General features: G+C 47.2%; 1 protein-coding gene across 1 annotated transcript in view; it reads right to left on the bottom strand.

Annotated features, from left to right (window-relative positions):
• Positions 1-604: 604 nt before the first annotated feature.
• The window catches only part of LOC102458161 (S-adenosyl-L-methionine-dependent tRNA 4-demethylwyosine synthase TYW1), a 191,664-nt gene continuing 164,950 nt past the window's right edge, over positions 605-27,318 (bottom strand). The window contains exon 17 of the mRNA XM_075905103.2: positions 605-3,940. Coding sequence (XP_075761218.2) covers positions 3,719-3,940 — 222 coding nt within the window. The 3' untranslated portion in view covers positions 605-3,718. The remainder of the gene's footprint in view (positions 3,941-27,318) is intronic.

Genomic DNA, 27,318 nt, shown 5'->3' on the forward strand with positions numbered 1-27,318 from the left:
CAGACAAAGGAAATCCCTGGCATCCCAGCCCCGCTCCCTGGCTGGAGTAGAGTAAGCCCCTGTGCTCCTATCCCTGGCATGGGTGCAAAGCGTGCGGATCACAGCCCACTCAACCCCACTCATGGCCAGGCTCCCGATTCAACCTACCATGAAACATAACGCTATTGGCTGAGGCCCAGTCTCGAGAGATCCATCAGAGCGTAATTCCTCCTGGAATGTCTCTGCCGAGGATCAATAGCATGTCAACGATGTTTAAACTACAGCTCTTCAAGAACAAATACAGTGTATGATCATAGTGCAACTGCCAAGGAAGATTTCTATTGGAACATGTGACCCTTCATTTTCAAATCCAGTGGAGCCGTTATAAGTGAGAGACTTCCTCTCACCTCCCTGCGACAACATACAAGTTGACTTTCACTATTCTGAAGCACAATTTACACATTTTGATGCAATAAAATAAAAAACCTCCACTCCACCTCAGCACTGTATAAACAGCTCAATGCATTAAAGATTTGACAGGAAGAAGATTGCACTGCTAGCACGTTTCCAGACTATGAGGAAAGCAACATTTCAGAGCTGAGAAAAAACAAACCAAAAAACCAAATCAAAACAAGCAAGAGAATTTATCCAAACCAATTCTGGCTTTGGTTCTTGTTTTGCAAAACCAGAACACAGCCTGCTCTGAAATCTTGGGATTTGTAATAAACGATCATGACATGATTTTTTTTAAGATGTGGTATCTCGCTGGTAGAATAGAGCACCATAAATAATTGTAGAGCCAGTAAGCTATTCCAACCCAGATCAGTGAGCAAGGAGGAAAAATACTGCTCCCTAGATATTTTAATTGGAAAAAAAAGTGAAAAATTGGAACCACAAAGTTGCTTTTCTCACTAGGGTTTAGAAAGTATTTTGGGTATGCGGATGGTGAAAGGAAAAAAAAAATCCACATTTGATGATGGTTTCCTGACCATTCCTGTAACCAAACAGGCTAACTGCATTAGGAGTTTCCAATACCTTTAAAGGATCAATGAAATCTAATTATCTTTCCTTTTCTATTCACTGAACAATCATGTTGTTTCTTCATACATATAAAATCAATATATTCCTAGCATATTAGTATCAAAAGAGATATGATCTCTAGACTCCAATTAATGGAGTACAGATAGTCTAAAGGCAAGCAAGCTGTCTTTGTAGCTGACCGTATGGGATTTAACAAAAGCTACCATTTTATTCTACCCAATATTACAGTGAGCAAAATGTTCTCACTGCTAGATATTGCTCTCTAAAGAATCACAGCTGCTTGTATTTGTCACCTTTAACCTCCAGAACATGAGAACAATTTGAACATTTAGGAAAAAAGCTGGAGAAATAACCTAAAGGACATCTTTCGCTCTAGCCCAGACCTCTTTTTCTCTTATACACAGACACATAAACATTCATTTTTGTTATGAGCAACCCCAAAACTCAAACATTTTAATTTCCATTATAATTTGTAAAAAATGTTTAGTTCATGTCCCCATATAGGATAAAATGGTGAATGCTTCCCAATGCATGAAAGAGACTGCATGGAAGAGTACTTTATTTCCTGTATTTTTAAATCACTTTTTACAGTTTAAAAATTGCACTTTAAAAAGATTATAATCCCATGAATACTGATGTGTTCAAGCTATAAGGCAGGGATATTACTAATTTTGAAAATACTATTAGAATTTTGAAAATAGTTACTGGCACAAAAAAATTAAAAATATCTATGACTGTCATAAAAGAGTCAAGCTGGATAGCTAGGTTTTGGGTCCAGCATTCATTGGGAACCCTGAGAGAACATCTGAAACACAGATATCTTAAAAACATGGCAGCAAGCATAACTGTCTTTAGCACATCACCATAATACACCCGAGATTGTACTGTTTAACCTGCAAAAACAAATTATACTACTCCTTAGAGCTTGCCACAATTGGAAAATTCATATGCAACAGGAGTCTAAAATCCACAGAGATAGAGATTATAAATAAACCCACGATTCTCAGCTAGTCTAAGTCAACATAGCATCATTACTTCAATGGAGCTATTGTCATTTACATCAGGTGAGAATCTGGCCATAGCTATTTTCACACTGCAGCTTAGTAACTTGTACATGAGCAGACATATTAATATTGCATGTGGTTTTCTTGCAGTACCCACGTATATTTCATGAACAAAATGGTGCAGACAAAAGCCATTATTTCCTCAGCAGTAAACAAAAAACACCTTTATTTAAATCTAAATTCCCAGTAGCAGTTTTTTTAATATCTCAGAATATCATAAAAAGCCATCTGTGGCCCAATCTCTCTGAAATATATATTTATAAGATGCACATCAGTTTGACCTTTACTTTTCTGGGATAAACGACAATAAATAGCTTTCTTGGAAAAGAAGTTCCAGACCTGATTCAGACTTTATATACACTGGTTTTACACTTATAACGTCCAAATTCATTGTTGTTATTGTAGGTGCAAAGAAATTAACAACCAGGCCCCAACTCCAATTAATAGACTTGTTCTACATCACAATCAGAAGTTGTCAAAAATCCAGAAACTGTTTAAAGTTTTAGACAACACATCAGTGTATGACACCATCATGTAATTTTCCTTAATAAATGTACTGCTTAGAATCAGGACTGTTCTTCATTCACATCTGACAATTTTGATCAAACACGGTGGTACACAGGCTTGAAAAATTAGCTACCATCACCTCCAGAAAAGTGTTAAGTACAGATCTGGTTTCTGAGATTCTCTTGGTAAATTATTCCTAACAGTTTCAAAATACAGTTGATCCTTCAGTCTTCCCATTCTTTAGCTATGAATCTTGATGCATTTAAGGTTTTACTTCAGGTCTGAGATTCAAATTAAAATTTACTGGCAGCTTACTCAAAAGTTCAAACACTGATAGCCTACCTCACTCAGAACTCCCACAGAAATTGTGGGCAAATCCAGCAAGCGCAATTTGGCCCAAATTTTGTTTGGAGGCACGACTATTTAGAAAATATTAAAGGTAAGACTCCATGAAGATGGAAGACACTTGAGCATACTTTAAAGGCTTCACTCTACCAGTATAATTAGAGGTGTTTTATGACTTCAATAGATACTTTGCTGGATAAGGCTCTAGATTTGTGTGTGTTTTGTTATTTATAGCAACAAGTGTTTGTGTTTGACATACATGTTAGTAAATCTTAGGTGCTGCCAAGATTTGGTGCTGTCAAGATGCTCCAGGTATAGGTCAGGCTTTCAAAAGCCAAGCTGTCAGGTTTCATGGACACAGACAACTAGACGAAGGGGGAGCTACACTGAAAAATTCAACTCCCCTATCATTGGTATCGAGATATTTAAATGATGAAACAGGAAGCACCCTCCAAAAAGTCCAGCAATAAAATAAAAAGAGTTGCTATATTAAATTGTGTGGGTCACAGTTACGCTCTAATTGTAAGATCTGCACACTTAGAATAAAAATTACATGGAACCATGCCAATTACAGCAAATTGGATAGATGGACCTAAATAAAAAATGTCTGATATAATTCACAGAGATAGAAGGGAAGAGGTCACAAACGGCTTTTGCCTTCTTGTTGCTGTAACCAGTCTGGGCTACATGCAAATATTCTGTATCCAAGTTAGACTATAAAAGTAAGAGAAACCAAACAACAGCTCCATCAGCCAGTCATACTGTAAATCAGGTTAGTGATATCAACACCCGGAGATGTCCTTTGCTTTGTTCTTTCGTTGAAATCTAGTGTCCAAAGGATCAAAGCCCCTCTCTTTGGAGCCAAACACTGCCCAAGATGGTGTTTTGGCAACATAATCTGCTGCAGTGAAGGTCTTTGAGCCCCTGCTGTTTTCATACTCCTGGACCAGCTCATGAAAACGGTCATAATCAATCCACGTGCTCCATTCCCCGTTGATCTTGAACTAGAAAGGGGAAAAAAGAATAGTCATATCTGGCAACAATAAAGAGTACCATAAAAGCCTGAATATATGCTTAGCCAAGCTGATGCATTGAATTGGGACATCAAATGGCAGCATTCTTATTCTCTACATATGTGTGTCTCAGGGAGAAGAAGCCATCCAAAAGTCAACAATGAGAATGACAGAACATGAAAAGCCAGACAAGCAACGGGAATCCACGTTTCCAGTTCGCAACCTGAAGATTGTGTGAACAAAACACACACAATTGTGGGACAGTCACTTTTCTTATGACTAGTCAAAACTGAGTGTTATCTACTGACATATAGACTGAACGTTTTATTTCCTGGGTGCGTTACCTGCATGTCAACCATACATACACTTCATATGCTATTAACACTCAGTGCTACCTCCTCGGATGGAATAGCTCATCCTATCCTCGTCAATTACACCCAAAAGCCTCTCTCGCAGCCACCTCCGCATTCACCCAAGCATTCACTGATAGCAAAGAACATGGTTTCAGGCACAGGAAAAACTCTACTGCAGCCTTGTGTGTTACACAACAGTAGCGAGAGATCCCTGGTTGGAAGATATTGTCCCATCCCAGTGATCAACCTGCCTGACATCATCATCTTTACTGACATGCTAGGGATTAAAACGGGTTCCTCCAGAACTAAAAGCCAGAGCTAAAAGCAAGAGCCTCCAGTGCCAGCTAAACCCCAAGCCCCTGTAGTTGGGGGCTGTCACAACTCATAATCCTCAATGAATAAGCAGGGACGAGGACTTGTCACACATGCAGTAACAGCAGCTAGAGGACATTCACTTCCACACAGTGAAACGGAACAGGGTCAATAACAGAGGTGCTTTTGCAGGAAACAGGGTTGAATCATCTTTCAGGAATAAGAGGTCAGTGTCTGGGGAACAGCGAAAGGAAGAGCTTAATTACATGAATTCTCCTCTTATGCAATGGGAATTTTAAGAATTGCTTCTTTTGACACATCTCCACTGTATTTGTCTAATAACCCAGCTCTGCTAATTTAGCAACAGCCTTGACGAATCCTCAATTAGGCTTTATCGGAGCTAAGTAAGTGCCTATTACACACTCCATCCAAGAAAGGAAGACTGAGAATGTTCTGGCTCTGGGCGGTTTAAAAACTGAATGTTGCGCATTTAAGTGGCATCTGACTTGGTGCCCAAGAGCTAAAAGCTTTTCAGTTGAAAAAAAAAGCCAGTATCAGCAACATCTGAAATAAAACTTGGCTACTGTTAATACATATTGCTGTTCATCTAATTAGTAATGGGGAGAGCTTGTATGAAGATTCCTCAGCACAGTTCTCTCAGCCAAGAATGGGGAAATGCAGAGTCACAATTGCAGACGAGGATTTCATTGTCAAACCTTTTTTATGCAGTGATCGCTTTAAAGATGTGAGGATGCAAAGGCCATGTTCAAACTAGGTGATGTAGCTCTTGCTATGCATGCAGCTGATAAATAAAGCAACCTTGCAATGTAAGGAGACAACATTTTTGCCTTCAAGACAGTGTGGCCTAGTGGGCAGGGTACTGCACCCGGAGAGAGGCGACCTGGGCTTTACACCCATTGCTGTTCCTGACACTGGCAAACCACTTCACTTCACCTTTGTCGCTCCCTTGCATCCTTCGCCCCTTGTCTACTCAGATTAAAGCTCTCCAGCACAGGAACTCTCCTCCTACATCAGAGGTGAGCAAGAGGCTGCCAGCGGGCGGAATCTGACCCACCAAGCCACTGGATCCGACCCGCGGCTGCCTCTCTGGGACCCTTAAGCACAGCGCAGCGGTAGCCAATTTGAATGTGGCTCCTTGATTCTGGGAGCAAGGAGGGAGGCTTTGTGCTCTGTCCCACCCCACAGCAAAATCTCTCAACTCCCATTGGCCAGTTTCCGACCAATAGCAGCTGAGATATTTTGCCGGTGCAGGGGCTCCTCTCCCACCCCCACCCCCTCACCTTGCCCGGAGCAGAGCCACATGAAGCAGTTTGCAACTGCAGCATTCAGGTTCCTGCAAGGCTGCTGAGTGGCAGCTGCCTAGGTAAGTGTCTCCCAGCCAAAGCCTGCCTCTGGCACCCCTGCTCTCTTCCTTCCTCTCCCAACGACCTGCCCCAGGCACCACCCAAACCCTCTGTACCCCTTTCCCCCAGGTCACAACTTCCCAGACCCTGCTCCCACTCCTAGAGCCCCTCCCCCAGGCCAGAATCCTCTCTGGCACCCATACCCCTCCCTGACCCTGAACCCCAAGCCTCTGCCCCACATCACAACCCCTCCTTCACCCAAACTCCCTCGCAGACTCCACACCCCCTCCTGTGCCCCAGGCTCCTACCTCAAGCTCCCTTCTGCACCCAACCACCGTCCCCAAACTCCCTTGGTAGAAATGTGGCCCTTGAGCACTTGTCAAAATCTTGGAGAGGCCCCCCCCCCATTAAAAATTATTGCCCACCCCATCCTGTGTCCTATGCGCCTAACAGAATGGGGCTCTTCTATGAGTTGAGGCCTCCAGATGCGATGCCACGCAGTTGGAGAATTGGAATTGGGGCGCCTGTATTTTGTTGGTTGTTCACTTTGACTCTTGTGCCTTTGGGCAAGTCACTTAACTTCTCTGTGCCTTACTCCCCAATCTGTGAACTCACTATCCTGCTCCCTCAGTCCTCATGGGAATGAGGCGCGTTAAAAAGAGCTTTGAATCCCTAGAATGACAGACATTTAAGAAAGTTCAGAAAACGTATCGGGACGCCAACAAACCTTGGCATGCAATGCACACACCGTAATTACAGAGGGGGAACCAACAAATGGGTTGCTGTTGTACCGTTAACCGTGTGATCCAGAGCAAGTGAATCAGTTAACACACAATGGATGAATTCATGCCTACAAGAGGAATGCCAGAAAGCACAGAATGGATCAAAGCCATTTAAGATAAAGGGCAACCCAATGGTCAATAATCAAGATCAAATACAAGAGTAGAAACCTGAACAAATTTGCCAAATGGACAGTTCCACAAGCCGAGGAGACACTCTTACTTTGGGAAGGGGAAGAAAAGCCTCCCAATACATTGGAAATGACATTCAGGAGCTGATGAACTTTGTACCCACTCCCACAATAAGAAAATCTGTTAGAATCATGAGTCATCAAATCAAGGTAAAACAAAAATATAGATTGACTAGGGGGCTGTGCCCCCTTCTCACTACACTCTCCAACCCCCCTCTTGCGAGGGGTAGGCAGCCCCGGCTCACACCCCAGCTACTAGGGAAGGCCGTGCTAAATGGAGCCAACCCCACCCTCTCGGGCAGTGTTTCTTAAATTTTTTAAGACCGAGGAACACCAAACAATTTTTTTAAATGAGGAACACCAAGGATTTTTTGTTGAGAAAAAAAAAAAGGTCAGGGGGAGGGGGAGAAGGGTCGGGGGAAAGTTATTGAGAAAAAAAAATCACCTGCCCCTTTAAAGGCAGCCATTTTAAATTCTGTTAGTCTCTGCGGCACACCTCCGACTGCCTCGTGTTACACCAGAGTGCTGCAGAACACAGTTTAACAAACACTGATCTAGGGGGCCAGGCCCGCTCTCCCCCCCCCAGACTTCTGCCTCCACCCTGCACCAGGGACGAGGAGAGGGGAGAGTCCATGCAGTTTGCAGCTGCCCCCCCCCGGAGCTCCAGGGAGACCTCACCGAGGGAAGGGTGGGGCGTGGGCCCAAGCCACACTAGCCCTACTCTTCCTCGGCCGCCAGAAAGGGAAGGGGAGAGGAGGGCCAGGCCATGGGCAGCCCCAGCCCTCCACACAGGCCCTGGGAAAGACCAGGCTGGGGGTGGGTGGGCCTTGTTCCTATGGGACGTAGAGTGACATAATGACGTCACTCTGTTGTTCCTCCAGAAAAAACTTTTTTTTGGGGGGGGAGGGGGGGGAGGGGATCCTGGCCTCTTCCAGAGAAAACTGCAGAACAGGCCAGACAGCAGACTGCTTCTCTCACTAGCTAGCTTCTTAAATTGGAAACAATCTGGTAACTGTGCATTATCTGAAGGATCAACAGAACTACCACGGAACCCAGCTCAGATGTCAGCACTGACAAGCCAATCAATAGTGGTTCAGTTTCCCCATTCCGGAGAACATGAACGTGTGGGTTAAAAAGAAATCAAGCTTACGAATGGGCCAGCATGCAAGCAGTTGCTTTATGTACAGCATTCCACTGCTGCCGGATTCAGTTGGGGAAAGTTGTCTCTTGCAGAGAAGAGATTTTAAAACAAGCTTTGGAAAGAATTAGCAGCTTTAAAAAACCAACAAAAAACCCCAAGCCTCTACTTACTTTCTCAGACCACAATAGTGTTACATTCCATTGTTCTAACTCGGGCCTGGGCAAAACCCTCCACAGGCCGGATTCAGCCCGCCAAGCCACCAGATCTGGCCCGTGGATGCAGCAAGCAGCCTCAGGAGGCAGGCTCCCTCGCTTGCCCTGCCCCTGCATGCTGCTCAGAAAAGTGGCTACCGGGCGTTTGTATTCACAACTGTGAGCAAGGGTGAGTGGTGCTTCACACACTACTCCCGCCCCCAGCACAACTCCTGTTTGAAGAACAGGCAGCATATGAAGCACCACTCCCTCCCCCCCGGCTCTTATTCACCGAGCACATGGCCCCTGCAGCCTGTACAGGGGCCGGGTGGGCTCCTGCCTGAGAAACATGCTGGGTTGATGGCAGGGAGTCTCACAGGTAAGTCTCCTGGCCAGAGCCTGTCTCTGGCACCCCAGTGCCTGCCTCCCTACCTCCAGCCCACTACCCCCCTTCCCCAGATAACCCTCTGCCCCCCTCCAGAGCCCAGACCCCTGCCAGAACCCGACACCCCAATCACCTGCCCCAGAGAACAACCAGTGTCCTCTAAGCTGCGGCAGCACACAGGTGAGTAATCACCCTCGCCCAGTCAGAAGCTCCATGCACAGAGCTGACTGTGAAGCTGTGCTGCCACACAGCTTGGGGGAACACTGGTCACAACCCAAACCCCGCACCCCAATCCTGTGCTCCAGTCACAACTGCCTCCTTCACCAAAACTCCCTCCCAGACCTCACAGGCCCTCCTCCTGCACCCGAATCCCTCACCCCAGGGGTAGGCAAGACAGCCTCTGTGGGCTGCATCCGGCCTGCCAAGCCAGTTGATCCAACCCACGGCCGCCTTGCTGCTCCACCGCCACAGGCCAATCGAGACCTGGGGACGGGGGAGCATGCGAAGTCTCCCTCCCCTGCCAGGGGCACGGAGCACCAGAGGGAACCGCCAGTTGTTCTAAACAGCTGGCAGTTCTCTCTGAGCACTGGGGGGCCGGGGGCAAAGACTTCACGCACTCTCTCGGCTCCCAAGCCAATGGTCTGCGGGTGGGAGAATACAGGAAGTCTTCCATTCCCGTCCCTTCCGGGGTGGCCCGGAACCACTTCAGAAATTTGTGAAGTGACTTCCACTCAAAAATGGTTGCCCACCTGCGCTCTAACTAGATTACTACGATTACGCTAATTTTGTCAACGCTTGTTAGAATAATTGGAGGAACAAAAATAGTCTGTCAAAAGGGGGCAGAATTCGTAAAGTTATGCAGTGTGAGCGGTCAGATTCCTGAAGAAAATGTTAACCTGCACAATCCGCTTATGAAAATCAAAAGGTATTCATGACCGAATGTAGTTATGCAAAGTATCAATCTGCTTTATCTGATACACAGGCGCCAAAAGGTGCATTTGAGCATTTCTTGCATACAAATGCTACTACTCTAGAAATCAAGTGAGGGCCGAAAATGAGCCCTTACTGAAGCCCAACTAAACTGGAGTCAAACAGCAAAAACTTCCATAAAGGAGTGCTCAAAAAACAACTAAGATCTGAACTGTGGCAGGGAAACCAGTACAGGCAGTCCCCGACTTACGTCGGATCCGCACTTACGAACGGAGCTTTCTCGCCCCGGAAGTCGGGGCGAGAAAGCCCCGTTCGTAAGCTGCTCCAGTGCCCCTGGTCTGCTGGAGACCGTCTCCAGCAGACCAGGGGCACCGGGCGGGTTCCCGCGCTTCTGAGGCTTTGCCAGAGCAAAGCCTCGGAAGCGCGGGAACCGCTGCTGCTGCCACTTGGGTGCCGGTGCCTGTGGTCTGCTGGGGACCGTCCCCAGCAGACCACAGGCACCGGGACCCAAGCGGCAGCAGCGGGCAGGTTCCCGCGCTTCTGAGGCTTTGCTCTGGCAAAGCCTCAGAGGCGCGGGGAACCGCCGCTGCTGCCGCTCCAGTCTGGGTGCCTGTGGTCTGCTGGGGACGGTCCCCAGCAGACCACAGGCACCCTGACTGAAGCCGCAGCCGCGGGGGGGTCCCGCGCCTCTGAGGCTTTGCCAGAGCAAAGCCTCAGAGGCGCGGGGAACCGCCGCTGCTGCCGCTTCAGTCAAAGCGGCAGCAGCGGCGGTTCCCCGCGCCTCTGAGGCTTTGCTCTGGCAAAGCCTCAGAGGCGCGGGACCCCCCCGCGGCTGCGGCTTCAGTCCGGGTGCCTGTGGTCTGCTGGGGGCCGTCCCCAGCAGACCACAGGCACCCAGACTGAAGCCGCAGCTGTGGCGGGGTCCCTCGCCTCTGAGGCTTTGCCAGAGCAAAGCCTCAGAGGCGCGGCACCCCGCTGCCGCTGCGGCTCTGCTCCCCGTGTCCCTGGTCTGCTGGGGGGGGGGGGGCGCAGCTAGTGTGCCCCCCCCCCCCCCTGCAGACCAGGCTTTTGTTTTGGACTCTGGGGCAGAGCAGCTGGGGCGCTGCCGATTGGTCCTGCAGCGCCCGTGGGCACTACTGGACCAACCCGGCAGCACCCCAGCTGCTCTGCCCCAGGTCCTGATTCAGCCGCTGCTGGTCAGTTTCAGCAGCGGCTGAATCAGTACGTCTGGGGCAGAGCAGATGGGGTGCTGCTGGGTTGGTCCAGTAGCACCCCAGCTTCTCTGCCTCAGGCGTCCCCAAGTCAGCTTCTGCTGAAACTGACCAGCGCTGACTACAGGAAGCCCCAGGCAGAGTTGCTCTGCCCCGGGCTTCCTGGAATCAGCTGCTGATCAGTTTCAGCAGCAGCTGACTTGGGGACGCCTGGGGTTCTTAAGTTGATTCTCTATGTAAGTCAGAACTGGCGGTCAGTTTCAGCAGTGTCTGAATCTGGACGCCAGTTCCGACTTACATACAGATTCAACTTAAGAACAAACCTACAGTCCCTATCTTGTACGTAACCCGGGGACTGCCTGTACAGAATTCCAGATACGACAATAATGCTTGCAGGTCCATGCAGGAAAAGTGTGCGACGTGCTTAAAAAAGCAGGTAAGAATCAGGAGTCCTATTTTTAATTGGGCAAGCCAAGGCACAGAGAAAGGAAGCCACCTAGCCAGTCAAGGTCAGTATCATTAGAGGGAGGTCCCACCCAGACTCAAGCAAGAGCTAGGCATTCATCACAAGATCAAAAATTCACCCTTTCCAGAGCCTGGTTTTACTACACAAAGGAAATTCCAAAATAACATCCTGTGAACTCCAAGCTAAATCTTCTCACAAGGATCCTTCCCCATCAGGCCCAATACCATATACCATCATTCAGCCTCTCAAACAGAGCTAGACGTTGCAAAAAGTCTAGTCAGAGAGTCAGTCAGTTCAAGTTACCTAGCACTGGGGTGTTGACCCTCTTGCCACAGCCCCCTCCCCTGCACTTTATGAAAATTGACTTATGCATAACTCAAAGAGGCTTAGATGACATGCCCCATGTAACATATCAATTGTACATTACAATCTGCTGAATCTGCATATCCTATGTTTGTGCATGTATGTCCTTTTATGTAAAGTGAGAAATATGAAGTGTGAATCTGGTTTTAATTAGGAATGTGCTAATGAGGGCACATTCTGGAAACTTAATGGCTGAGTATTCAAACCAAAGACCTCTGAATAGTCTTGTTTGTCCTGAAATCCCGAACTGTAGTTGGTCCTAGAAAGACATGAGGCTGTGCCATCTGACCCTGAAACGCATTCTGGATCCTGTACTTTTCCACATGAGAAAAGTCTGAACTAAGCACAAAGAATTCCCACCCTGGGCAAAAGGAACATAAGGAGGAAAACAAACAATCGGAGCAATTGACAGATGCCAGGACCGTCCCTCCCCCCCACACACCTAAGATGTCTGCTGGAAACATCAAAGGCTGAATGGGGGAAAGATTGGATCCTTCTGGCTGCTTAGTTTGTGAAAGATGTGTAGAAATACTGCTTAGGGTGCATGTAACAAGTTTCTTCGTATACTAGAATTAGCTGATGTGTTTTGTTTATTTTAACTTAGTAATTTACTTTGATCTGACTATATTCACTTGCAACCACTTAAATCCTACGTTTTGTACTTAATAAAAACATGCTCGTTTATCAATCCCAGTGCAAATAACTCTTATGGGGGGAGAGGGGGCAGGAGGGAGAACGACCATTGTGCATAACTCTCACTGATAAAGGAGGTGAACCTCCTTATGAGCTTTGCCTGTGTAAAACTTATGCAGGGTAAGACAGATTTATTTGGTCCCTTTTGGTGGTTGGTTTCCTAGGTGCTAAGTCCTTATACTGAACCTTCCCGGAGCTGAACTGGTTCAGAATCTGTGTTGCACATGCAGGGAGGCAGTAACCCCAACTCTGTGCCTTGTCTGCAGGAGACCAGAGCTTCTGGCCTAGCAGCCCTGGATGGTGGGAAGCTGCAGAAATCAGGAAGACAGGCATCAGTGGCATGATCAAACACCAGGGGAACAGCCCAAAGGGGACTTCTGAGATCTAATCCATCACGCCCTCAGCTCTTGTGGAATCTAAATTAAATGTAAACTATTTAGCTACATTTTCTCCTGTGTATGTACATCTCCTGGCACAAAGGAGCCCTGTATCCTATCAAACATCATGCCAAGATTCTATGGCATTTTGTTACAAAAGCAGATTAAGTTTTTCTGATGCTGTGATGCAACAGCAATATAACATGGCTATGAAAAAATCATCTTTAAGCACAGAGTGTCATAGAAACCAGTTATTTCTTCTAAGGCAATAAACTCAGATAAGCTCCTTGGGGAGTAGAGGGGAGAGAATGACTTGAGTTATCCACACAGATTTACTGAGTGGAGTTCAAAAATTTTATGAGCATTCTCCAGCAAGTGAAAGATTTAAGATTTTGTATAGTATTTCGGTGTCCACACCAACAATGGCTAATACTAAAAACAAGCAGGTCGATACAGCTAGGATTCTTAAGTATCTTTTTCACCACCAAATTAGTCTTTTAAGGTAATAAATAAAGGAACAATGGACTACTTCTTTTAGAAAGCTCAGATTTTTAAAAAGGTGACAGACTATGTGAGACTGTCTTCCCCTGAAGAGTGAAAACCCTTCTGAGGTTTGGCTTTATTAACAGTAAGGTTACATAAAGGTCAACTCAGACCCTCACTTCAGGCTTGACAGGATGCTTAGCCCATAGAGTAGATCTTCTTCCTCTATCTGACAGAAACATTCTTTCATCACTTTCATTACCATAGAACCATAGAGCTGGAAGAGACCTCAGGAGGTCATCAAGTCCAGCCCCCTGCTTAAGGCAGGACCAACCCCAAATAAATCAAAAGATCTATCTGGCTTCAAGATTAAACTAGATGGCTGTGTCTACACTGGCACCCTTTTCCGTAAAAGGGATGCTAATGAGACACTTCAGAATTGCAAATTCCAAGGGGGATTTAAATATCCCCCGCGGCATTTGCATGAACATGGCTGCCGCGTTTTTCCGGCTTGGGGTTTTGCCGGAGAAAAGCGCCAGTCTAGAAGAGATCTTGCGAAAAATAAGCCCTTTTCCGGAAGATCCCTTATTCCTAAGTAGGATCCCTAAGTAGGTATAAGGGATCTTCTGGAAAAGGGCTTATTTCCCACAAGATCCCGTCTAGACTGGCGCTTTTCTCCGGCAAAACCCCGAGCCGGAAAAAAGCGGCAGCCATGTTCATGCAAATGCCGCGGGGGATATTTAAATCCCCCATGGAATTTGCAATTCCGAAGTGTCTCATTAGCATCCCTTTTACGGAAAACGGTGCCAGTGTAGACACAGTCTACGGGTTTATGAAGGGGATGGTTTGATGAGATAACATGATCTTGGTAACTAATTGACCATTCATTATCAGTGGTAAATAGGTCAATGGAGGGATGATAGGAGTTACTATAGAGAACTTTCTGGGAGTCTGGCTGGTGAGTTTTGCCCACATGCTCAGGGTTTAGCTGATCGCCATATTTGGGGTCGGGAAGGAATTTTCCTCCAGGGTAGATTGGCAGAGGCCCTGGAGGTTTTTCGCCTTCTTCTGTAGCATGGGGTGCAGATCACAGCTGGAGGATTCTCTGCATTTTGGGGTCTTCAGAGTATTTGAAGGCTTCAATATCTGAGATACAGATGAGAGAATTATTCTAGGAGGGGGGGTGGGTGAGATTCTATGGCCTGCACTGTGCAGGGGTCAGACTAGATGATCATAATGGTCCCTTCTGACCTTGGAGTCTATGAGTCTATAACCCAGCCTGGGCTTTGTCAAGCTGAGGCTTAAAAACTTCTAGGGATGGAGATTCCACCCCCCCACCCCCCCCCAGGGAACCCATCCCAGTGCTTCCCCACCCTCCTAGTGAAATAGTTTTTCCTAATATCCAACCTAGACCTCCCCCACTGCAACTTGAGCCCATTGCTCCTTGTTCTGCCATCTGTCACTACTGAGAACAGCCTCTCTCCATCCTCTTTGGAACCCCCCTTCAGTAAGTTGAAGGCTGCTATCAAATCCCCCCTCACTCTTCTTTTATGCAGACTAAACAAACTCAAATCCCTCAGCCTCTCCTCATAAGTCATATGCTCCAGCCCCCTAATCATTTTGGTTGCCCTCCGCTGGACCCTCTCCAATGCGTCCACATCCTTTTTGTAGTGGGGGGCCCAGAACTGGACACAATACTCCAGATGTGGCCTCACCAACGCTGAATAAAGGGGAATAATGACATCTCTTGATCTGCTGGCAATGCTCCTCTTAATGCAACCTAATATGCCATTAGCCTTCTTGGCTACAAGGGCACACTGTTGACTCATATCCAGCTTCTCATCCACTGTAACCCCCCCAGGTCCTTTTCTGCAGAACTACTACTGAACTGGTTGGTCCCCAGCTTGTAACTATGCTTGGGATTCTTCCGTCCCAAGTGCAGGACTCTACATTTGTCCTTGTTAAACCTCATCAGATTTCTTGTGGCCCAATACTCCAATTTGTCTAAGTCATTCTGGATCCTATCTCTGCCCTCTAGCGTATCTACTTCGCCCCCTAGCTTAGTGTCATCCGCAAACTTGCTGAGGGTGCAATCCATCCCCTCATCCAGGTCATTAGTAAAGATATTGAACAAAACTGGTTCTAGAACCGAACCTTGGGGTACTCCGCTAGAAACCGAACGCCATCCTGACATCGAGCCGTTGATCACTACCCACTGGGCCCGGCCTTCTAGCCAGCTTTCTATCCATCTTACCGTCCATTTATCCAGTCCACATTCCCTTAACTTGCCGGCAAGAATATTGTGGGAGACCGTATCAAAAGCCTTGCTAAAGTCAAGGTATATAACATCCACTGACTTTCCCACGTCCACCGAGTCAGTTACCTGATCATAGAAGCTAATCAGATTGGTCAGGCACGACTTGCCCTTTGTGAATCCATGCTCACTATTCCTAATCACTTTCCTCTCATCCAAGTGTCTCAAAATGGATTCCTTAAGGATCCCTTCCATGATTTTTCCAGGAACCGAGGTAAGACTGACCGGCCTATAGTTCCCTGGATCGTCCTTCTTCCCTTTTTTGAAGATGGGCACTACATTTGCCTTTTTCCAGTCATCCGGGATTTCTCCCGATCTCCACGACTTTTCAAAGATAATGGCCAAAGGCTCCTCAATGACAGTTGCCAACTCCCTCAGCACCCTCGGATGCATTAAGTCCGGACCCATGGATTTGTGTACGTTTAGCTTTTCTAAGTAGTTCCTAACCTGTTCTTTACCCACCACAGGCTGTGCATCTTCATCCCATCTTGTGTCACTTAGCTCAGAAGTCCAAGAGCCGACCTTCTCCGTGAATACAGAGGCAAAGAAAGCATTGAGTACTTCAGCTTTCCCCACATCATCTGTCACTAGGTTACCTCCCTTATTCATCAGGGGCTGCACACCCTCTCTGATCACCTTCTTCTTGTTAACATGCCTGTAGAAACCTTTCTTGTTATCCTTCACATCCTTAGCCAGTCGCAATTCCATTTGCACTTTCGCCTTCCTGATAACTCCCTGGCATTCTCGAGCTAGACATTTAAACTCCTCCCTGGTCATTTGTCCAAGTTTCCACTTTTTGTAAGCTTCCTTTTTGTGCTTAAGTTCACCAAGGATTTCCTCTGTAAGCCAATCTGGTCTTCTACCATGTTTGCCTCTCTTGCTACGCGTCGGGATGGTTTCTTTCTGTGCCTTCAATAAGGCTTCTTTAAAATACTGCCAGCTGTCCTGGACTCCTTTCCCCTTCATGTTAGCATCCCAGGGGATTCTCCCATCAGGTCTCTGAGGGAGTCAAAATCTGCTTTTTTGAAGTTCAAGGTGTGTATTTTACTACTCTCTTTTCTTCCTTTGGTCAGGATACTGAAATCTACCATCTCATGATCACTGCTTCCCAGGTTGTCACCCACCTCTACTTCCCCTATTAGTTCCTCCCTGTTTGTGAGCAAAAGGTCAAGCTGTGCACAGCCCCTGGTCGGATCCTTCAGCACTTGTGTCAAGAAGTTATCCCCAACATTCTCCAAAAACTTCCTGGATTGCCAGTGTACTGCCGTATTAGTTTCCCAACAGATGTCAGGGTGACTAAAGTCCCCCACAAGAACCAGGGCCTGCGATCTGGCAGCTTCGCTCAGTTGTCCAAAGAAAGCCTCATCTACCTCATCCACCTGATTCGGTGGCCTGTAGCAGACACCAACCACAACATCACTGCTTTTGTTTGCTCCTTTAAACTTAACCCATAGACTCTCAACAGGTTTTTCTCCCTCTTTATACTGGAGTTCAGAGCAATCGTAGTGCTCTCTTACATATAGTGCAACTCCTCCTCCTTTTCTCCCCTGCCTGTTCTTCCTAAACAGTCTATACCCTTCCATGACAGCGCTCCAGTCATGCGAGTCATCCCACCAAGTCTCTGTTATCCCAATTAAATCATATTTCTCGGACTGGGCCAGGGTCTCCAGTTCTTCCTCCAGTTCTACCTCATCAGATTTCTTTTGGACCAATCCTCTAATCTGCCCAGATCACTCTGGACCCTATCCCTGCTCTCCAGCGTATCTACCTCTCTCCCTAGCTTAGACCCTGAGCACCTCCTACTACTTATTTTAGGGAACCAGTCTCCCCACCATGCCTCAATATGCACAAAAACCTACTTAATCCTTTCCCCGCAAGATCTATTGGAAACTCAGTCCAAAGCCTTCTGAAGTGAATGGGAATCTTTCCACGGATGAACTTCTAATCTTGTCAGAGAGAAGTTGATGGGGGAGAGAGAGCCATTTTAAGCCATCACTTGACAGTACATCATAATTTATTTACCCCAGTGGAAACGTGTGTAACATCATTTCAAACAGCATTATCTACTGGAATACCATTTCCATAACATTTCTTTAAGCTGAAGACAGAGTAGCTTCTTATTATGCAAAACTGAACATTCTTGAAGGAAAGAACAGATTAAAATGTGGAAAACAGTAAATTTCAGCACTGCATTTTTCTTCTTGGCATAGTACTTGCATAAGCAATTTTTAGTAACTAACACAAAGAATTTATGTTGGAGATAATGTAGTATTGTAGTACGATATACTACATTCCATCAGACAGACATAATTGCAGAGAAATAAAAGTCTCAACAGATGTACGTTTAGGAATATAATACAGAGGAGAAACAAAGACTGACATGAAAGGCTACAGTTGAAAAATAGAAGTCAGCCAAAAATCAATTAGTTTCTTCTAATAAGGATGACACTATTATTCTCTTCTGAGGAACGTACATTAAACTGAAGAACAAGGCCACTTTTCATCCACTCACTTTGGCAGTTCTTTATATATTTATTCCCAGACAAAGACAACACACTCCAGGCAAAATAAGAAAGTCAGCCAGAGTGGTGCAGTGAAGCCTATTGCTATCCAGGTTTTACCCTTACAGAGCTACTCCCGAGCTGAAGAACATACCCTCTTCATGGGAGGAGCGATAATTACCTGCCCTGCCCACTTCCTTCATTAGGCTCTTCTCCTTGCAGACTGTTGGAAAGGCTGAACTGAAAAGGTTACACGACATGGATTTCTTTCCATTATCGACTGAACAGCAATAAGCATGCTGCGTTTCATTTAGGCCCCAAAATGAGGTCAAATAAATGGATTTAGCAGCACACCAATTCTTTACATCACCACTAAACAAGGCATTTTTTTAAATCAATTATTCTTTCATAACTTCAAGGTACATTATTTTATCTGCACAAGTTATAGTATTCCAAAAAATAATGGTTAAACGTTTTCTAGACTACAGAGACTAAATCACTGAGTGGAAAGAAAAAATAGCACAAGCTTCAACAGCATTGCTTAATGACACAGACACTGCTCAGGACTGATCCTGCACTGGCAGCAAGATGGACTAGGTGATGTAAAAGAGCTTTTCCATCTCTAACTTAGAGAATTTTAAAAACTGGTTTCTGCACATTTTCACCCAACATTTTTCCAGCATGCCAAAGGCACCACCCATTAAAAGAGAGAGTCCTTTTCAACAGGAATTATTAAAGGGGAAGCTTTTTTTAAGGCTCAGAGACTCAAACTTTAATTCTGGTTACTATCTTCCTCCTCCATCCACCAACTTCAAAACAATTAATGAAAATTTACTCTCCCACCCCCAACTGTCAAACATTCAAAAACTATTCTGTTTCAACAGGAAGGACTCCATTAGTGCTAGGACTCCAGCTTCTTAGCTGAACACTCCAAATAGGGAGTTCAGAACATGGATTTGTTGAGTTTTTCAGCACATACACAAATGTTGCTGCCCCTGTTACTTTCTCAAACTGCTCCACACTCTCATGAGCCAGCTAGGAACTAAACTTGACAAAAGTGATACCATCAGGGCACACTGTGACCCTCCTATCGGTGGAAGCTCACAGAAACCAGGACTGTTAACGGAGGTTGCTCATGTTTATGTTTGGATCCCCAATTCCTAGAGCAATAGAGGTTTGGGGGAGGGACTGGTCACATTTATCCCCTTGCAGAAAATCATTTTGACAAATAATGACCTTTAAAAATGTTACATTTTGGGCCCACAAACCTTGAGAATGTCCCTTTAACTCTACCACCCGGAACAATCATTGACAAAATACTCAATTAAAAAAGTGACCAACATTCCCACATGAGTTTTACCGAAATGTAAGATTCTCTTCAAAGCACTGAAGGTTGCATCCAAACAACCCTCATGAGTCCCTGTGTTCAGCAGCTTTCCTCAAATTGTTTCTTACTGAGCTTAAACAATTCTCTTTTTATTATAGAAAACGTGTCTGGAGGACGATAGATGTGCACACACAGCTTAGGATGCTTCTTTTTCAGTTGTGGAGACTCTTGCCACTTAAAAATGCACAATACTGCAAAGCCCGTATAGGCATGCCACTAGCACAGGGGTGGGCAAAAGGGCCTCTGCGGGCCGGATCCAGCCCTCCAAGCAGGTGGATCCGGCCCGCCGAGGTCCTGCTGCTCCCCCACCCCCAGGAGCGCCCGAAGCCTTCTCCGCTCTGCCCCCGCCCCCAGGTCTTAATTGGTCTAGGGGCAGGGGAGTGCCCTGCCAGGAGCACAGGGCACTTTGAAGTGCCGCACGTTGCTCGCAGGGCAGGGTGAGGATGGGGAAGAAGGGAGGAGGCTTTTCGCGCTCCCCCACCCACAGGCCAATCATGACCTGGGGCTGGGGGAGCTGCGGGAAGCTTCCTTCGCCCTGCCCTGGCCCTGCGAGGAGCCTGCGGCACTTCAAAGCACCACGGGCTGCTCGCATGGTAGGCGGAAGGCTTCCCGCACTCCTCCACCCCCAGGCCCTGTTTGGCCTGGGGGTGGGGAAGCGTGTGAAGCCTCTTCCAGGGCATGGGTGCCTAGTGGGAAGGGGGGGCAAAGGGGCTCCCCACCCACAGACCAGTCATGGTTTGGGAGTGGGATAGCCCCGCCCCTTCCGGGATGGCCCGAGGCTACTTCAAAAAATTTTGAAGTGGCCCCTGGGCAAAAATTATTGCCCACCCCTGCACTAGCACCTCATAGCAGATACTCTCACTGGCTGCTGTGGTCATCTCACAGGACGGTTACCATAAATGCACATAAAATGGGTTCCATTTTCAAAGCTGTCTCAATATGTTTACAGAGCAGATTTGTAGAAGCAACAGAGAGCTCTGAAGCTTTCCAGAAAGAACCAGCTACACCTGGGTCAAACTAAAACTACATTTCAAATGAGAGTAACATTCTTTTCCCCAAACACTAGCATAAAACAGATGTCCCCTTTTAGCCTAGTGTAATTGCCATTCCATAAACTGCCCATCTGCTGGTTCAGAAGATAAAGGCTGTTGCCAGGGCTGGTGACAGACTTCACTAGGACCTGGGCAATAGGGGCGGATGTTCTGCTCCAGGCCCCCTGAAAGGGACAGGACTGGGGGTTGGGGCAGCCAGCCTTCAGCACTGCCTGGTCTGCATTGTGCAGAGGCTCTGGCAGGAATTTAAAGGGACCAGGGCTCCAGCTGTCACGGCCCGGACTCCTCGGTTCTTTTAAATCACTGGGCGCTGGGGCAACTGCCCCCATCGTTTCCCCTGTCAATGGCCCATCTCCATTCATTTTCATGAAGACCAAATATATTAGCTCTGCAAGACTAGACAGCACTCAAATAGCTATCTCTGCAGTATATTATTCTCTGATGCCATGGCACCAGGCTCACAAAGATTCAGCGCACACCATATCTGTTCATGTCATATACTGATGTACAAACGGCAATAGGATATGACGTGTGGAACAGAAGGATGAACCGACTACTGATTAATGCCTGGAAGCAGCTGTCAGAAGATACTCAAATACCACTGTCATGAGGTGCAGTGCAAAAACCTAGACTGGGGTTGGCAACCTATGGCTCATGAGCCAAATACAGCTCACTAGGGAGCCAGATATGGCTCTTCTAGAGCCCCAGCTCAGTCTCTCCTAGCTCCCCCAGCAGCAGGGAGCCAGTGCTGGTGCTACAGCCTGACGGTGGCACCGACTTTCTGTGCACGAGGCAGGGGTGAAGGCAGGGGGAAATAGGGTTGCCAGGTGTCCACTATTGACCCGGACAGTCCGGTTTTTTCGCCTCCTGTCCAGTAAAGAATTCAGAAAATACCAGACACCTAAAATGTCCGATATTTTCTGGGGGTTTTTCCTACCCCTGCCAGGAGGTGAAAATACCGGACACCTAGCAACCCTCCACACACTCAACAACTGGGCCCAGCCCCCAGACCCCTCTGCTTAGCTGGTTCCGCAGGGAAGCTGCCTTCTGGCTCAATCAAGGAAACAAGATGGCCGCCGGCAAAAAGCCTACAGACCGGAAGCAAGGGGAAGCAATGCCTTCCCTGGGTCTTAGTGCTCAAACCCTCCCTTCCGCCTATCCCTATTCTGACTCTGCACACACTTAAAGGGGCCATGCTGTTTTATTTAATTTTATTTTGCTTAATAACTCAGTGTCCTTTTTTCCCCTCAACTACTTTTGTCTCCCCCCCCCCTTTTTTTCCCCCCCTCAACAGAATTTTTTCCCTGATGGTTTTTTTCTTTGGGGGGGGAGGGGGGGGGAGTTTGGTATTTTTGGTTAAACTATTTGGTAACCCTAGGGGGAAAGCCCCAAGCATCCCCACTGGATCCAACGTGTAGGGAACAAGCAGGGAGCGTGCGCTGCCCTTTTCCTTTCCTCACCACAAGGGAAACAAGCAGCCAGAAATGGCTTCCTGCACATTGCTATTTTCTTTCCCCCAGGACACATTTCCTGGAGGTTTCCTTCCGGCGAATGGGAGCTGTGGGAGGCCTGTTACACATGGCGTGAAAGCAAGTAAGTGCCCCCAACATCTCATGCCCAGACCCTGCTCTCCCCTCACTTACCCACCCCCCCCAGCCAGACAGCCTCCCCCAGCCCATTCCTGCCCCCTGGCCAGACTCACCTGCCCCCTGCACATACACCCTGGCCAGGCCTCCTACTCCCAGTCTGCTCCTGCACCCTCCCTCCCTCCCAGACCTTGCACCCTCCCTCCCTCCTGTACCCCACCTCCTGCCCAGATCCTGTACCCCCATTCCTATCCCATTCACTGGCAGCCTTGTCCCCCAAACTTAACTCCTTATTTTGGCCCCACCCCAGAGCCTAGGGGGCCCACAAAATCCACTAACCTGGGAATCCCAGAAGAGTAAATCTGTCTTGAGGCCTTGAACCTCAGTTCTCCCTGCCCCTCTCCAAGCACCACAGGAGTGAGGTGTTTCAGTTGGAGGCCACATCAATAAGGATTTGGGTGGGGTTTTTTTTTTTGCTTCTCATTTGTGTGGTCACTGACTGATTTTTCTGTGAGTCAGTGCCCCCCCCGACGTAAATAAAGACAATGTTGAAACCTTGTGTGTTGGACATATTTAAAAATGAAGCCTGGCCAACAAGCCCTCAATTGGGGCCCAGCCCGCATCTGGTTGGAGCATCACACGCCACACACCCCAATCCTGAGCCCATCATATAGATGAACCCCCTGCCTTGAGCCCCTCATATCCCCACATCCCCAAACTCATGTGCCCCCACATCTCCAGTCCCCTGCCGTAACTCCTGCATCCTCACACACCCCAACCTTGTGCTGAGTCCCTCATACACCCAGTCCCCTACCCTGAGCCCCTCATACACTCCAACCCAGACTCCTGCATCCCCACATCCCCAGTCTCCTGCCGTAAGATTGACAGAAGACAGACTGAATGTGTGTATGAAGTTGGATTTGACCAGTTATGATATCAACTTCAAAGAAATGTGTGAAAAGTCCCATTAAATAAAGTCTGTGAGTACGTTTCATTTATGCTATTATTAATCATTTTGTTGATTATCAATAATATTAAGTTGTATATTTTCAGTCATGCAAACGGGCGTTCTTACACGGCTCTTTGTTGACCATTTGTTCTGAATTTTGATGTAGTTTGGCTCTTTGGTTTGAAAAGGCTGCCGACACCTGACCTAGACCAACAAAGAGATCGGGTTCTAGTCACGGCTCTCCCACTGAGCTTTAAGTTATTTCACTTTTCCGTATCTCCATTTCCCCGTTACTGCCACCTCCACCTTCCCTCTTTGTGTTGCTTAACTCAACTGTTTAAGACATCCAACTTCCTCAGACAGATGGCGCTAAGTACAATGTAATATAATAGGAAGTTTCCTATTTAAAAGTTATGATCATTTTGTTTATGTAACTAGGACCCCAGTGCAGCAATTTTATGCCACGGTCTTTGCATCACTGCAGCATAAATTACCCTTTGTTCTCATTAATGTGCACATTAAGGAAAATTCTTAGATTATGTTAGTTGGCAAAAAAAATTAATACATTTCCTCATGTAACTTCCCAGCCTCAGTTCCTTAATTTAAACTGATGACAGTGAGATAGCTTAATAAAACAGCTTTTATATGTTCACAAAATTGCATTCAACAGATTACACATAATGGCAGTGCACAGCATTATATTATGCTAATTTTCATAAGAAGGCTATTTTCACTCTCTGCCAATAGAAATCTGTCTGAGACAACTTGAATAATTTATTAAGTCACTGTGGACAGTTTCTTTACATAACTGTTTAAGGTTCTTAATTTATGCTTTCTTGTATGGCAGCCGTGACTGGATTGGACTGGATGCGAAACCAAAAGAAATATGGCAGACAGCCGAATTCTATCAGATTCATATCACCACGTCTAACTCAGAACTCCACAGGGTTTTGTTTTGTTTTTCCTTGTTGTTAGTTATAACTTTAGGCTCCCTGGGAAGCAACTAGGATTAAGAGATAAATCAAGTCATAAACATGTGGCATCAATGTTATAAAAAATAGTGTATAAGACATGTAATTATGAGAATTTTACCACATACCATACTCTCGGGGTAAATAAAAAAACAGTACATCAGCACTGACTGCTAGAGAACCATGCTACTAGTGCACAACTATATCCTTCCGGAAATCTGAAAATACAGCATCCATGAACAATCGCAGTAACAACTTCCATTTCCTCCACCCTGCTCCCACAATCTCTCTTTTGTCTGTGGGTACCCTAGTTACATGATCGGTGATTTTTTTAACCCTTTGTGACAGAGCACACTCACCCACCTCTGGGCAGGAGTTAACCTAGCTCTGAGGGCTGAAAAAGCTACACCCCCTTCACTTTAATGGGCATGCTTGAGGGCACAGATATAAAAGGGAGCAACTCAGCTCAGTTGGGGTTGGGGGGGGGGGGACATGCATCTCCTGCTCTGGGCAAGCCACAGCGACCACCCCACTAACCATCCAGATGCTACAACACAGGCTAAAGCAGGGGTCACCAACCAGCTGATCAGGATCCACTGGGAGATCTTGGAGCCTCTGACAGGGGATCCTGACTGGTTTGGCCAAGAGGTTATCAAGTGCTGGCACTTCATCTGCCCCTCCCCCTGTTGCTGCGCATCTCCTGCCCTTTGCCTTGGAGCTGTTCCCTCAGGCGCTTCTGCTTTCTGTGAGATCAGGGGAGGGAGGAGGAGGAACACTCATGTCAAGGTGCCCCTCTCCTACTCTGTATCCTATCTCCAGAGAGGGGGCACAACAGGGCTTGGGATAGAGGGAGTTTGCTGGCTGCTTTTGGGACCGGTGCAGGGCCAGGGCAGGGGAAAGCCTGCTTAGCACCACACCACCACCCAGGAGCTACATGAGGGAAGCAGTGCCCAGCTGGTGACCACATCCCGAAACCCTACCCTAGTCATGAACCCCCTCCCCCCCGCACCCCAAGCCCCTGCCCTAGCCCCGAGCACCCCTGCATCCAAATACCCTCCCAGATCCTGCACCTAGAACCCCCTCCAGCACCACAACTGCCTGTCCCAGACTGGTGAAAGTGAGGGAGGAAGGAGGAGGAAGGGACGATGGAGTGAGCAGGGGTGGGGCCTCAGAGAAGGGGCACAAAGGAGGCGGGGCAAAGAGATAGATCTTGGATCGCACTTAAATTCAGAAAGTGATCTCGTGCTTAAAAAGGCTGGAGACCCCTGGGCTAAAGGCATTTGCTCCCAGAGCGCTTGCAGGATGCAGAGGCAGGCAGGAGCAGACAAGCCCCAGACAAGGGAGGGAAGACTGAGATCTGCACTGGAGCTGAAGCGACTGCAGCAGGAAGCGGCGCATGGAAGGCAACGTCTCCCTGGTCAGTGAGCTGATGCTGGGGAGTCAGCGTGTTTCAGTCAGAGCTTTTCCCTGCTGACTCACTGGCTAGAGCTACACTGGCTCAGGTCCAGTGGAGTGGGAAGGCCTGCACCCCCCCCCCCCCCGACAGGGGATATAACCCCCTCTCCTATCTCCTGCCCTTTGAGAGGGGACTACACAGCCCCATGAGTTGGGTAGAACTTATCGACTTTGGCCACTGGGCCACACTACCCCATGAATAGGGGTGAGTTACCGACCTGTATCAGAGAGGCAGCAACCGCTGCTTCAGCAGGCCCAGGCTCACTGCGGACAGGGGCTGTTCCGTGAGATGCTGGAGTAAGCTCAGGCCCCCCGCGGACAGGGCCAGCAGACGGGAGCCAGTCTGCATGGGGAGTCTGTTTTTAAACCAGTTCCCTTCATGGACCAGCTCCTGCCAGCCACCTCTGCTATAGAAGCAGCAGCACAGGGTGGCAGGGGCCCTCCTGGAACTGGGGTCGGGAGCTGCACTCCCGGGGATCATTGAATAACTGTGTAACCACTAAGAATTGGTGGGGTTACACAATTATTAAATTAAACGATTTCTAACTTCCCTAGCCCAGACTGGGGAGAAAAAGCAGAGAAGTACGCGGGCGTGCCAGAAGGGAGATACTCACCCTGCACCGGGCAGGGCTGTCCCCATCCTGTCACACCCTTTAACAGCAGGATCACCAGTTTAGACAGCTCGAGCATCATTCAAATTTAGCCTTGATCAAGCTAAATACATGCAATTAATTTGCTATTGCGCTTTCTAAAACTGTAAAAACCTTGCCATGTGATGTGAGTGTCCTCGGCAGTGGCATCCACGCATGGGATGTCTCGTCTAACTCATTAGCTACAATTTATTAAGTCTAATCTTATTTGAATTATTCTATATAAAAGATGCATCACCAAAGGGTTTTTTATATATCTAATTCTTACCAAAAAAGTTACGGAGCAGCCTGTCTACCAATTAAGCTACAGATACACCCAGACAGTTTTAATTCTAATGGATCAAAAATGGTTTACTTCAGAGTTACCACGGTGCTCTTTTTAATAAGTAACAGATCAAGCACGGCAGAACCAACCTCTTTCTTTTGTGTCATTCTCAAAAGTAAGTCACAGAAACATTAAGTTACAATCTCATGCCTGCGAGAACACTGGTGTTGAGAAGTTACAATATTCCATGGACAGCTTAGAGAGCTGCATGGCCTCGCTACCTGCTGTAAACGTAAGGATGTTTTAGATTTGGTTCCAATTTATGGCAGCAGAGGCTCGATTCTCCTCTCACAATGCAACTCCACTGCAGTTGGGGCAGTAACGGTGACATCAAACTAGTATAAGCAGGAAGAGAATACAGTCCAGACTTCGGGTGCCAGGATCTAGAAGGGCAGAGAATGCTTATACCTGAAAATTGACCCGCAAAGCATGGGATTGAGAGGACAGAAAGGTCCATAGAACTTCATTTCCTGTTCTGGAGGCAAGGTGAGTAAAGTAGTATCTTTTATTGGACCGGTTTGCAGGCTCTCTCAGACTTACACAAACCCATCTAGAACCCACCCACTGCCTTCTCATAGATCAGGACACCCCATTGGGAAACACTGACTCTAAAGCGCTGCAGCCCATGAAATCCATTGATAAAACCTGCAAACAATGTAGAATACAAAAAGAGGGTCAACCATCACACAAAGCAAAACATCCGCAACAGTTAGGGATCTCTGTTGGATTCAGAACCACTTACACAAGACCTGTCAATCCACAATCATCTAGTCTGACCTCCTGTATAACACAGCTCTTTGGATTTTACTTGTTTACCCAAACTTCTATCCCATTTCAACCTGGAGCTCTTCTACATGGCAGGCAACTAACTACTGAAACTTCTTAAAGGAGGGATTCAAACCCATGCATGCACAACATAATATATTAGTAGCCCAATGCT

The sequence above is a fragment of the Pelodiscus sinensis genome, chromosome 21 (assembly GCF_052426305.1).
Source record: "Pelodiscus sinensis isolate ZL-2025 chromosome 21, ASM5242630v1, whole genome shotgun sequence".
NCBI lineage: Eukaryota > Metazoa > Chordata > Testudines > Trionychidae > Pelodiscus > Pelodiscus sinensis.